Genomic DNA, 12,811 nt, shown 5'->3' with positions numbered 1-12,811 from the left:
TGGCAAATAGTTGTACATTTCATTTAAGTTATCAATTTTATTGGCATAGAATTAGGCAAAATAATTTATTATTTTTCATTTCATCTTTATTTCTTATAAATTTCTTCAATGTTAATTTTTTTTTTTTTGCAGGGCAATGGGGGTGAAGTGACTTGCCCAGGGTCACACAGCTAGTAAGTGTCAAATGTCTGAGGCCGGATTTGAACTCAGGTACTCCTGAATCCAGGGCCGGTGCTTTATCCACTGCACCACCTAGCCACCCCCTCAATGTTAATTATTAACAATGATTTTCCATTCTGGTAAAAAAAAAATTAGCTAAACAGTTATCAAATTTTTATTAGTTTAAAAAAAAAATCCTATTTTTATCAATTCAATAGTTTTTATACTTTCAAATTGTTGTCTCTTTTAATTTTCAAACTTTATGTTTTGATGTTTAGTTTTGTTTTTTTCTTAGGGTGTTGCTTTTCTGTTTTTACAAAGCTGCAAGTCCAATTCATTGATCCACTCGTTCACTCTTCTTTTACAAGTAGTATCAGCTACTCTGATTACAGTTACATGGCCCTTCATAAATGACCACACCAAACCTTGACTGAAATATGAGAAACTCAATTTAGAGTTTCCAAAAGAAGAAATTGTGTAAATTGAGTCAACCACACTGACTCCATTCCTATTCAATTATGGGTCTAGTCCAATTTCTGTCTTGTGAGAAAACTTTATTGCATTGTTTGAACCTAGCCTTGTGTGACTGAGAAGCTGGACTACCTCTGTCAGCTGGTTAGAGAACCTTACATAAGGACCCAGGTTCTGCTGATCAGAAACTCAGATTCAAAGACTGATGCAAGGAATTTTCTCACAATTATATATCTCAAGCATTATATGTCTTATCCGAAAAGTGGCCCCATACTGGTCAGTTATTGTTTCTACGTTCCTTTTATTGAATACAGACACTTGCAGGGATTGGGACACCTCTTTTTCTGATTTCAGGAAATTGTGCCTGTTCATTCTTTCCCTCCCAACTTGAAAAGTGCCTAATCTTTCTTCCAATTAGAAATGAAATTACCTAATTTTGTATCCTGGTAATTGTTCTCTTTAAATTAGTTGGTCTTATTTGATTAACTGTTTTTAATACATAAAATCTGTCTTCGCTCTGTATTCAGGGACTTTGGACTGACTGGGGAGTCCACTGACCCACTTATTATGCCTGTTCTGCTAGCAAGTCATATAGCTTGGATTGTTTACTCAGTTATTATCCACCACACAATATAAAATCCTATTTTAGAGATCTGAAACTGTATTGTAAACTTGACTAACCATTTGATTCTACTCAGCTCACATTAAAAACTGTTGTCTCATACTTATTAACCAGTTGCTTATTTCAAAAAGAAATAATAGGTAAGGCTTATTTAAATAGATAAGGGATACATTCTTATCCTTTCATACAAGAAAGATATAACTTTAACCTACTCTGTTGGGGTTTTTGGGGGGCGGGCGGGCAGGGAAATGAGGGTTAAGTGACTTGCCCAGGGTCACACAGCCAGTAAGTATCAAGTGTCTGAGGTCAAATTTGAACTCAGGTCCTCCTGAATCCAGGGCCAGTGCTTTATCCACTGCGCCACCTAGCTGCCCCTACTTTAACCTACGCTGAAGCCCCATTGTAAGAGATGGCCCTTTTTTCTATACAAATTCTTCTGTTTGGCCTTGAAAGCTCTTCAAGATTTGGAAATATTCCAACCTAACTTCTAAGCTTATTTCACAATACTCTACCTCATTTACTCATTGTTCCAGCGAAACTGATTTGCTGTTCTCTGTATGGGACGTTTCGTCTCCTACCTACCTACCTCTGCACAAGCTGTTCCTCATGTGTGCAATCTGCTGCCTACTCACCTCCTCAACAGATCACACAATTACAGCCAGAAGTGACCATGTAGGCCACCCAGAATAAACCTCTCACTTTACAAAAGAGAAACTGAGGCCAAAAAGGTTAAATAACTCGCCTGTGGTCATCCAGGGACTAAATGATGAGGCCAGGATTCAAACCAAGGTCCCTTGATACTCCCTCTGCATCAGGTTGCATTTTCACGTCTAAAAGGTCCTAGCTTCCTCCCTGCTCACCTTAGTTGCCCTCTTACACTTAGCCTTTCCTTAGCCACCAGATGGAAGTGTTCTTCCCCTGCCCCTACAACATCTGTCTATCTATCATAGTTATTCATCTGTTGTACTCCCTCAATAGAATGTAAATCCCTAGAGTATAAGGGTCTCTTTTTTTCCCTCTGTATCCCCAATGCCCAATGCAGTAACTTTTATCTACGGTGGGTGCTTAAGAAATGCTTTAAAAAAGACCTAGTGATGGGTTAACAGCACAGTGTAGTGGATAGTGCTGAACACCAGAGAGCAATGTACAAAATCAGGAAGCACTGGGCTGGACACCCTGACACCTCAGACACTTAGCAGCTGAGTGACACTGGCTAAGTCACTTCAGCCTCAGTTTGCTCACATGCAAATCCTCCCTGTCAAAAAATAACAACAGCACCTCCCTTACTCGATTGTCGTGAGGATCAAATGAAGCAATACACAAGAGTAAGAGATCATCTTAAGTCCTTACCAGCTCTCAATCTACAACCCTCTGACTACCACCTCCCTCACCGGTGCCATTTATCATCTGAGGATCAGCCTTGCCAAGTTATGAGGGGCAAAGAAATTGTTTTGCTATGGTAACTCTGGAGGATCCTCTACTAAAGTGTAGGGAGGTATTACAGAGGAATAAATTAAAGATTTCTGAAGTTATAGGGAGGAATGTAATGAGAGTATTTTATCTAAGGCAGTGGGGAGTCATCCAATGAAGTAATGTCTGAAGTAGACAAAGTCTTTCGCAGAATCTGGGTTCTAGAGAAATCTTTCCCAGTGAAGCTTAATGCTGCTTAGGATGTCCTAAGCAGGCTGCTAAGATGGCTGTAAATATTCCAAAGGCATTTGAAAAAGAATAGCAAGAAAGATAAGAGGAGGAAAAAACAAAACAAAACATACTTTTGGTAACTATTCCTTAGTTAAGAGATGTTCTCTCATATTTACAAGCTTCATGATGACATCATGGATAGCATACATTTAATTATGATTTTTAAAATACTGACCAAAGCAATGAAATATAATGACTATTTGCTTCTAGACATTAATTACAATGTTACCTTTAGTGACATTATGACATGACTTGTATTTAAGAGCACTAATAATACCTTCCTGAATTTAGCACCAAGGCAAGGTGGATCTGCTGCCTTATCTTTATAGTACTTGAGGACTGTGTACTTTTGTACTCGAATACTTTTGAAGTTCTGAAAACAGTTTTTCATTTATTTTCTCTCTTAAAAAGAATTTTAAAGATGTCTTCTGTTTTTATATCTGTCATTTCTGGGGACCCTCTGAGAATCTTCCAGTGACTTCATCTAGTCATGTTCTGTCCTGGCAGTCTCCTGCCTCTGGGCCACGAGGGGGGAAGGAGGTAGCTCTTCAGGTTACGTTGAGCCTTACTTAACTGAATTCTCTGAAATTATAATTACCAAGCTTAGTCACAAAGAAGGGATATGAGAAGATACCTCCTCTGTTTCTTTGTAGATGTGCAAGATCATGAGTGTAAAACACTGCACAGCAAAAACTTTTTCATTGTGGGTTATTTTTTCTTTTTGGTGAGGCAATTGGTGTTAAGTGACTTGCCCAGGGTCACACATCTAGTGTCAAGTGTCTGAGGTCGGATTTGAACTCAGGTCCTCTTGAATCCAGGATCGGTGCTCTATCCACTGCACCACTTAGCTGCCCCTATTGTGGGTTATTTTATTAGACTTTAACAGCTCTCCAGTATAGAGTAGAGAGATGGATACAGTGAAATATGTAAGGTGATAAAAAAGGTATCAAAATTTATTTAGAAATTAATCATTGGGGGCAGCTAGGTGCTATGCCACCTAGCTGCCCCCAAATCTCATTTTAAATAATTTATTATTTCCTACAATCATGGTTAATATACTAGAATTTCTAGTTTTCTAATCCATATATTTTTTTTGGCCCGGTTTTGAAATAGAAAGCAGAGCACCTAAGTTCTCATAAGTAATGGAACAGATGACCCATAAGTCAGCTAAGGCTGCACATTAGTGCAGAAGAAGCAAAAGCCCTGCTCAACAAGAAAGCCGGGTGTTGCAGCTGAGTTACATTTTTCTGGGGATACCAAGAATTCATGTGTGAAACACACAGACACACAAAAACCATAACAGCGCTTTTCTCGGAAGTTTCTCAGAGCTTTAAAGTAGACCAATAAATTTTAATTTAAAAAGTAGTTGAAGTTTTATTTAGAGGAGAGATCTTTAAATGACTGATATTTCACTTCTAGTTTGATAAGTGAATAAACATGTCCTTTAATCTAGTAAACTACTTTCATGGTTCACTTGAGGTTACATTTAACTAAAGAAGCCTTTAAGGTAAGAGAAGATAAAGTGTGGGGTGACTCCTGCTTTCTGAATTTTGGAATTAAGGCTGGCCAGACTTAGCACACTATCTGGCACATAGTACACACTTAATAAATGTTTACTGACTGGCTTATTAATTGTTGCATCTGTCACACAAACTGACTGGACCTTTGAGAGTTCTCAAAATAGTGCTGCCAAACAAACAAAAAGAAAAGAATTGAGAATTTCTGATATACTTAAAAAAAGGGAACAAGTTGGATATGCATTCCTTTTCCATTTTTTGCACAAGGATATGTCTGTTGATGTTTGTTGAGTTTAGACTATCACATAAGAACACATGCAAACCAGCGAGCAACTGGTTTAAGTTACTCTCCAAGTTACCAGATGGTACTAAGCACATCTCAAACTTTCCCTTGCATCTGACAGAAAAGACTATTTTCTCAGTGAAGTTTTAATCATGAGATAATTAACAGCATCAATAAAGACCATTATGTTTTTAGGACTTTTAAAACACAAAGAAAAGCTCTCACCTTATGTGAGCTTGGTCTGCTGTGATACAGTTGCTGTGCCTGGTGCTGGCTGCTGTTATGAGTTCCTGCTTCCCTGTTAGTATTATTGGTCTGTGGTTTCCCCGGTCTTGCGATTGTTAAATTCACTCTCTCTCCACTAGCCTGGAGAAAACACACATTTCCAGTCAGTCATAATGATAGCTCCTGATTTAAGAATCACATAAGCAGAAGTAGTCATTGTTTTCCAGTTCTTTGCATCTTACTGCAATTCTCAATCTAATGGACCATATTTCTGCAGCAGGGGCTCATGTGGGCAGTGATTTAGGGACACAAGGAGAAGGGAAAGATGATGAGTGCCAGCTGATATTTTTAGAGCCCCTTCTGACTTTTCATACTTAGACAACCTTTTTGTCCTCTTCCCTACCCCTGTCCCGAAGGCATAAAAAGGGCAAAATTCAAGAAGCAACTTCTCTGAACACTCACAACTAAAATCCTTAATGTGGTCTTCTGTCTTCAAATATTAAGATGCCACGACAGCTATTTTTTTTTAATACAGGTCAGTTTATTGAGATGAAAAAAGTCATCAGATCAAACTTTCCTGGACATCTTTGGTGGGAGGTGGGGGGGGGGCGGGAATCATTAAATAATTTCTAAAATTATGGCAAAGTTGTATATTTCTGTGCTGTGTTTATTTGTTTTGTTTTTTTTTTTTTGCAGGGCAATGAGGGTTAAGTGACTTGCTCAGGATCACACAGCTAGCAAGTGTCAAGTGTCTGAGGCCAGATTTGAACTCAGGTCCCTCCTGAATCCAGGGCCTGTGCTTTATCCACTGCGCCACCCAGCTGCCCCCTGTGTGTATGTTTTATAAGAGGCTGCGTGGTTTCTTGGATATAGTGGCCTCAGAATCAGAAAGTGAGGTCCTGAATGACACCTGCTCTCTGTGTGATTCTGAGCAAGTCATCCAACCTTCCAGTAGCCCAGTAAATTTTCCCAGCTGAGAAGATGCAGAACAGCTGCCACCTGGATTGAGTTTCCTTACTAGGAATTCTCCATCTCAGGGGTCTTTAACCTTGTTTGTGTCCTGGACCCCTGTGGCTGAATAGTGAAGCCTATGGACCTTTATGTTAGTACTATTTTAAAATACCTAAAATAAAATACATAATAGTACAAAGAAAACCAATTCTACTGAATTATTGTTATTAAATTAAAAGAAAAAACAAATAAACCAAGCTTTTGGACCCTAGATTAAAAACTTCTGTTCTATACCAATGAAACCTAGGTAAAGAACCCCCCCACACACACACCAAGCAAACTTTATAGAACAATGGGACCCCCTTGTTCAGTCATGTGTATAATACATGATTTTATAGAGCTTTTATAAAGGGAAGGAGTATGTTATGATGGAAAGCAAGCTTAGGATTCAGTTGATCTAGGTTCTAATTCTAATTTTTCACCAACGACAAGACCTCAGGGAAGTCATTTATCCTTTCCTGACCTTATTTTCTTTATCTATAAAATGATAAAAGTTGAGACGGATGACTCCCAAGGTTCATTCCTATTCAAATTCTATTGCTTCAAATACAATATTATGTCAAGTTATTGCAGAAATTTACTCTTTTCTTTATCCTTCAAAAATACTGGCAGTCATACTTCTAATTTGATACAAGTCCTTTAGAAATGGAACGGTCAGTTATAATAATGTTTTTATTATGGGAAAATGTACTCTGCTTTATAAAAATGTATTATGAAGTGGTTTTAGGAAAATGGATTGAAGAACAGAGATTGACTATATTTAAAATTGCTACCACTAAGAAATATACTTATTTCCAGTTCTTAGTTTGGAAAACTAAAGCATTAAAGTCTCACTAAAGTTTTGTTTATGCAATAATAAACTTTACTGACCAAAATGCATGGGTTAGGGTTAGCATCAACTCTGACATTTTATGATTAGGAATAAAACCTCATATTTATATAACACTTAATGTTATATAACATGCTTAACATTCATTATCTCATTTTATTCTTAAAAGACTAAATACTGTTATGATTTTCATTTTAAAGATGAAACTTCAGAGCAGGTGAGTGATTTAATTAAGTTTCTAAGAAGTATTTCAAAATTTCAGAAGGAATAAAAAAATGAATTTATACTTCCAAATTTGAGAGTTTGAGGGTAGGATGAAAAAGAAAATGCCAATGTTTAATGTTAAAAATTGTAACATATACAGACTCTTGAGCTTTAGGATTATCCAATGGCTAAAGAGTAAAGGGTTAGAATATGGAAATCATTAATCAAGGTTTAAAAATGCAAGGACATTTGACTATTGGTTGCTTTAGCAATTCAGCATCTGATATTTTTGCATCTACAAAGACACTGGATTTGATTACCATTAGGGTGCTCTAGTGAAAAATAGCCTGCCAGTTGCTGCTTGGAACTATGAATGGTTTTTACATTGCCAATCCCTGTTCTAGACAGCTTCAGTTTTATGTGATTTAGGGTATTATCCTGTAAAATAATAAACAACGATTTAAAAATACAAAAGTAATCATATTCCATTGCAAATATAAAATCTCCTCATACATTTGTCAGTATAGTGTCCATATCTTGATTTATAGCTATAAATGTGTAGTATGCAGGAGGCAACCTGTGAGTTTGGAGGAAATACCTTATTCCCCCCCTCCCCCCCACTACCTTAGAGGTCAAAGAAGCAAAGCTACAGGATTGTCTAAATAGATAGGCTCACAGTCTGTATTTTGCTCAACAAGGAGGACACTATGATTCTACCTGGAAGAAGGCCTCCACTATCTCAGAGGTCAACTGTTCCACCAAGATAGTCTGATGAGATTAAATTCAGAGAAAATATCCCCACTGAAACCAACATGATCTCTGCAATTCTGGAGACTCCAAGGCAAACTTAATGCTCTTCCCCAAATGCTTACAATCTGTCCTCATAACTCAACCACCCAAATGAGGAAAATGGCCGAGCAGCCTCACTTGACAGCTCCTTCTGCTGCTGTGTAGAACCCTATATATGTGGCTATCTCCCTCTGTTCCTTAATGCAGATATCCATCTGGCAAATGCCCATCAACCAATGCTAATTAAACTTTTTATCTGATAACCAAGCCTCTTGATTTACTGACCTACAGTCAAACAGACCAAGGTGGAAGGAATTTCTCTCCCACAGGAGAGACTTCTGGGTTAAGGAATTCCCTGACAGTAGTAGTATCTTTCCCAGAGTTGTTATTGTTGTTTGTCCTTTGTTCTTGAAGAGGACCATGACAACAGGAGGTAATGTCATGACTTGCAGTGAATTGGATTTAAGTGAGGCAGGGCTGTGCAAGGTCACCAACCTCACACTCTCCTCCAGAGCCATCTCCATCTGGGTCCAGTGGCAAGATATACATCAGGATGACTGAAGATGGCCCTGGATGTTTAAGGCAATTGGAATTAAGTGACTTGCCCAGGGTCACACAACTACTAAGTGTCTGAGGTCCTCCTGACTCCAGGGCCAGTGCTCTATCCATTGTGCCACTCAGTTGCCCTATCTTCCCCAGAGATAAGCCTTCAAACACTGTAATTGTTCTTTGAACATTCTTTTCTTCTACATGCTGGTCTGCCTCCTTATATGGTATATAGTTTTTCTTAATGCATTTAATGATAAAACATGTAGGTATTTCATTATAAAAATCTTTCCATTTCAGGTATATCCCACATGGCATTACTACAAACAACCTAACATATCTTCCATTTATAGCACTGAGCCTGCAAAAACGACTATTTAGTTATTTTCTTTGGTTATTTTCAGGGAACCAATTAACATTAGGTCGCCATACTTAATAAATGTGTGTCCCTTCTTTAATGAATCCAGAGACCCAAAATAATCTAGTGGCACATACTAACTGTGTAATAAATGTTCTGAACTGAGCTGGAAGCAGCACTGTATTGGTTTATTGAGAAAACCAAGTCTCACTGACTTGGGGGAGTTTAAGTAAACAAATCACATAAAGAGACAGCACAGAATAATGACTAGGGTGGTCTTTGAGTTAGGCACTTTGGGGATCAAGGTAATCCCCCTCCCTTCTCCCCCCCCCCACCCCCTATATATTAGCTCTGTGACCCTGGACAGGTCATTTAACATTTAGGGCCTCTGGCAACTCTGTTAAGTTGCCAAAAAGTTCCATCATTAGTTTCTCATCAGGAGCTTCCTATACTAATGAAGTGACAGGTTTGGTTAAAAAAAACAAACCCAAACCAATAACTTAACCCTATGAAGCAAAGGATAGAGTGAGAATGTTGTATACTCCAGTGAGTATAGTCACCCACAACTTCTCAACTTATCCTCATGCTGAGATTCAATATGGCAATCAAAATTTGGCCAGTATCAGCTAGTGGAGCTAAGACTTGAACTCAGGTCTTCCTGACTGGAAGTTCAGCTGTCTATCCACTATATCACATCTTCTGTTTTTTATATTAACAAATTATATTTAGGTAATATATTTATAAAGAGCGTTTCTTTTCATTTCAATCTATAATCAGACCAGAAGAAGCACCCAGTCTATAAACCCTTTGGGACTAATTTTTAATGAAAAACACCATCAAGAATAGAGTCAGAAAAAAAAACAAAAACAAAAGGGGGCAGCTAGGTGGCGAAGTGGATAAAGCACCGGCTCTGAATTCAGGAGTACCTGAGTTCAAATCCCGCTTCAGACACTTGACACTTACTAGCTGTGTGACCCTGGGCAAGTCACTTAACCCCCATTGCCCCGCCAAAACCCCCCCCCCCAAAACCAAAACCAAAACCAAACAAAAAAAGAATAGAATCAGGTGATGTAAAATAGGTAAAAAAAAAAAGTGTTTAGAAAGGACTTTTCATTAACAAATGCTGGCATTTGGGGTAATAAAATTCCTTCTGCATCACAAGTAAAAGTATCGAATGGAATTTACCTGGATAATCTGAGCAGCAAGTTCAGGTGTGCCATGTTTTAGGTCATGTCCATTGATGGCGAGTACCCGGTCGTTGCTGCTGAGTCTGCCATCCTGGGCTGCTAGTCCTCCTTCCAACAGATCGAGAATAAAAACACCTGGCTCATCTGTCCTTCGTACTAATTTAATTCCAAGCTGTTCATTAGAATCCCGCTTGTGAAGGATCACATGGAAGCTCTCTTCTCGTAAGGAATTATTATCAGAATGGCTATAGGTTCGACTGCCAAAACGTCTCTCTCGGAGCACAGTAAGGTGCAGCACACTGCAAGGCTGGGAAAGAACAGCTCTGGCATAGTTGTGGGACACATTGCTGATGTCCAAGTTGTTGACCTTAAAAAATAAAGATTACAACCCAAATACTCATTAATATTAGAGTCTACTAATCAGTAAGAATATTTCTACAGTGTTTTCAAGATTAAGTTAAAATATACTTTAAGAATTAATTATGGGGCAGCTAGGTGGCGCAGTGGATAGAGAACCAGCCCTAGATTCAGGAGTACCTGAGTTCAAATCCAGCCTCAGACACTTCACACTTACTAGCTGTGTGACCATGGGCATGTCACTTAACCCCAACTGCCCAGCAAACAACAACAACAACAACAAAAAAGAATTATTACAAAAATAATCTCTCATGAGGACACTTTAGAGATTTCTTAAAAATGGTTTACTCGCAACATTGTCAAAAGTAAGATATAAGTATAAGTGAGGATGGACAGGATAGACATAGTGGTGGCAGCTAAAAGATCTTTAACTGAGTTAAGTACTAAAAGACCTCTGTCAATATGTTCCTTAAATTGGATGAACCACTGAGGAGGTTATTTTTCTGAGTATGCCATGTCACATGTGCTGACCAAAAGCTTTCCTAAAGCTCATAATAAGATTATGCATAGAAAAAAAAGCAGCTTTTAGCAAAAAATCCAGGACACCCCCCCCCACACACACATAGCTGTCTAATGCTTAAAACATTAAAATGACATTTTTTATATAATATTTGTATGTTAAAGGATTAGAATAAAACCATGATTATATGGATTTCTAAAATTAGATTATGACTTGTCTTTCTTCTCAGACACATCCTTCTCAGTAAACTTTCATTCCTCTGACTTGTTTCATTTAGATAAGAAAAATTTTATTTCACTAGAATTAACAGTATTTCACTTAATACCTTTTATTTTCACTCTAGTCTTGTCAACAAGACAGGATAATAAAATACAGATAGCACATAGCAAGCTTCTATATTTGTTTATTTATTAAGATACCATACTAATTTCTTTCTTTTTTTTCGGAGCAATGAGGATTAAGTGACTTGCCCAGGGTCACACAGCTAGTGTCAAGTGTCTGAGGCTGGATTTGAACTCAGGTCCTCTTGAATCCAGGGCCAGTGCTTTATCCACTGTGCCATCTAGATGCCCCCAACACCATACTAATTCATATCCAAACATGTCAATATAAAAGAAGACATAATGATGAAGAGAATGGCACAGAGGACCCTTAGTCCAATGGGTTGCATATCCATATCCTAAACAGAAATTGCTTTGCCACTAGTATGTTGAATGAATCTCATATATAAAGGACTCTTCTGTACCTCAATTTTCTTATTCAAAAAATAGGAGTGTTCTGCCTTACAGGGATACTATAAAGAAAAACTTGTATGTAAATTAAAAAGTTAAATATCTAAGTGACAAGAAAAAAGTACTGCAATTAAGACATTCAAGAACAGAAAACAGAACGAAGTATATTATCAGAATCATTTTTATAAATAAATTCTCATTTACAGAATCACTGCCAGATTGGAATGATTTTGCATTTTAGTATATATTTTAAAAAATGGTAGGAAGCAAGTGAACTTTGTTCGAGTCCTACATTAGTTACTAATCATATGCTTAATTGAATATGTAAGCCTAAAATCTCTGAGGTCTTAAGTTTTGTTGTTGTTCAATGGTTCAGCTGTGTACAAGTCTTTGTGACCCAGTGTGGGGTTTTCTTGGCAAAGATATTGGGATGGTTTGCCATTTCCTTTTCCACTGGGTTAAAACAAACATGTTAAATGACTTCACAGGGTCACATAGTGTCTCAGGATGGATTTTGAACTTGAGTCTTCCTGACTACAAATCCAGAGCTCTATCCACTGAACCACCTAACTGCCTCCAAGGCAAACAAAGTTTAAATGACTTGCCCCCCCCCCCCCAAGCTTATTAAGTGTCTGAGTCTGCATGTGAACTCAGGTCTTCCTGACTCCAGGCCCATTGCTCTATCCACTGAGATATCTAGCTGCCTCTAAAAATTTTTTCCTCTGTAGCAAAGATTGATTTAATAAATTTATATTTAATATATCCTAGGGTAGAGGACATATCAGATATTAAACTGATAAGAGCAGATACTATACTTGATCTTACTCAAATGGCTGAGGACCAACAGTGTTTTGGTTTACTTAGCTTACTCATGAAGAAAATTAAGGAATAGGCTAGATGATTTCTAAAGTCCATTCTAGCTCTAAAATAACATGGTTCTACTATCTACCACTTAATGGGGATCCAATCCTGGAAAACTAATTCCAATCCTCATATTCTTTACTAAATCACTTCTGATTCACCAATTTAGTCTGATCACGTTGTTCTTGCTGTTCATTTGTTTTTAGTCGTGTCTGCTTCTTCATGACTCCATTTGGGGTTTTCTTGGTAAAGATACTAGTGTTTTGACATTTCTCCAGATCACTTTACAGATGAGGAAACCGAGGCAAAGAGGGATGAAGTGACTTGCCCAAAATATGAGGCCAGATTTGAACCAAGAAAGATGAGTCTTCCTGACTCCAGACCTGGTGCTTTTATTCATTGTATCAGCTAGCTATCCATTCATAGTTTTAATGCCATTC

The 12,811-nt window shown here is 37.8% G+C and overlaps 1 protein-coding gene and 1 pseudogene across 2 annotated transcripts in view; both read right to left on the bottom strand.

The window, feature by feature from the left end:
* Window positions 1–12,811, bottom strand: part of LNX2 (ligand of numb-protein X 2) — a 100,484-nt gene that overhangs the window by 18,480 nt on the left and 69,193 nt on the right. For both annotated transcript variants that reach the window (XM_043998350.1, XM_043998349.1), the window contains 2 exons: window positions 9,901–10,269; window positions 4,979–5,119 (listed from right to left, as the gene is read on the bottom strand). In XM_043998350.1, the coding sequence (XP_043854285.1) occupies window positions 4,979–5,119; window positions 9,901–10,269 (510 nt within the window). The remainder of the gene's footprint in view (window positions 1–4,978; window positions 5,120–9,900; window positions 10,270–12,811) is intronic.
* Window positions 12,240–12,355, bottom strand: LOC122752024 (annotated as a pseudogene).

This window comes from Dromiciops gliroides, chromosome 3 (assembly GCF_019393635.1).
Source record: "Dromiciops gliroides isolate mDroGli1 chromosome 3, mDroGli1.pri, whole genome shotgun sequence".
NCBI lineage: Eukaryota > Metazoa > Chordata > Mammalia > Microbiotheria > Microbiotheriidae > Dromiciops > Dromiciops gliroides.
This window is presented reverse-complemented; position numbering and strand designations above follow the sequence as displayed.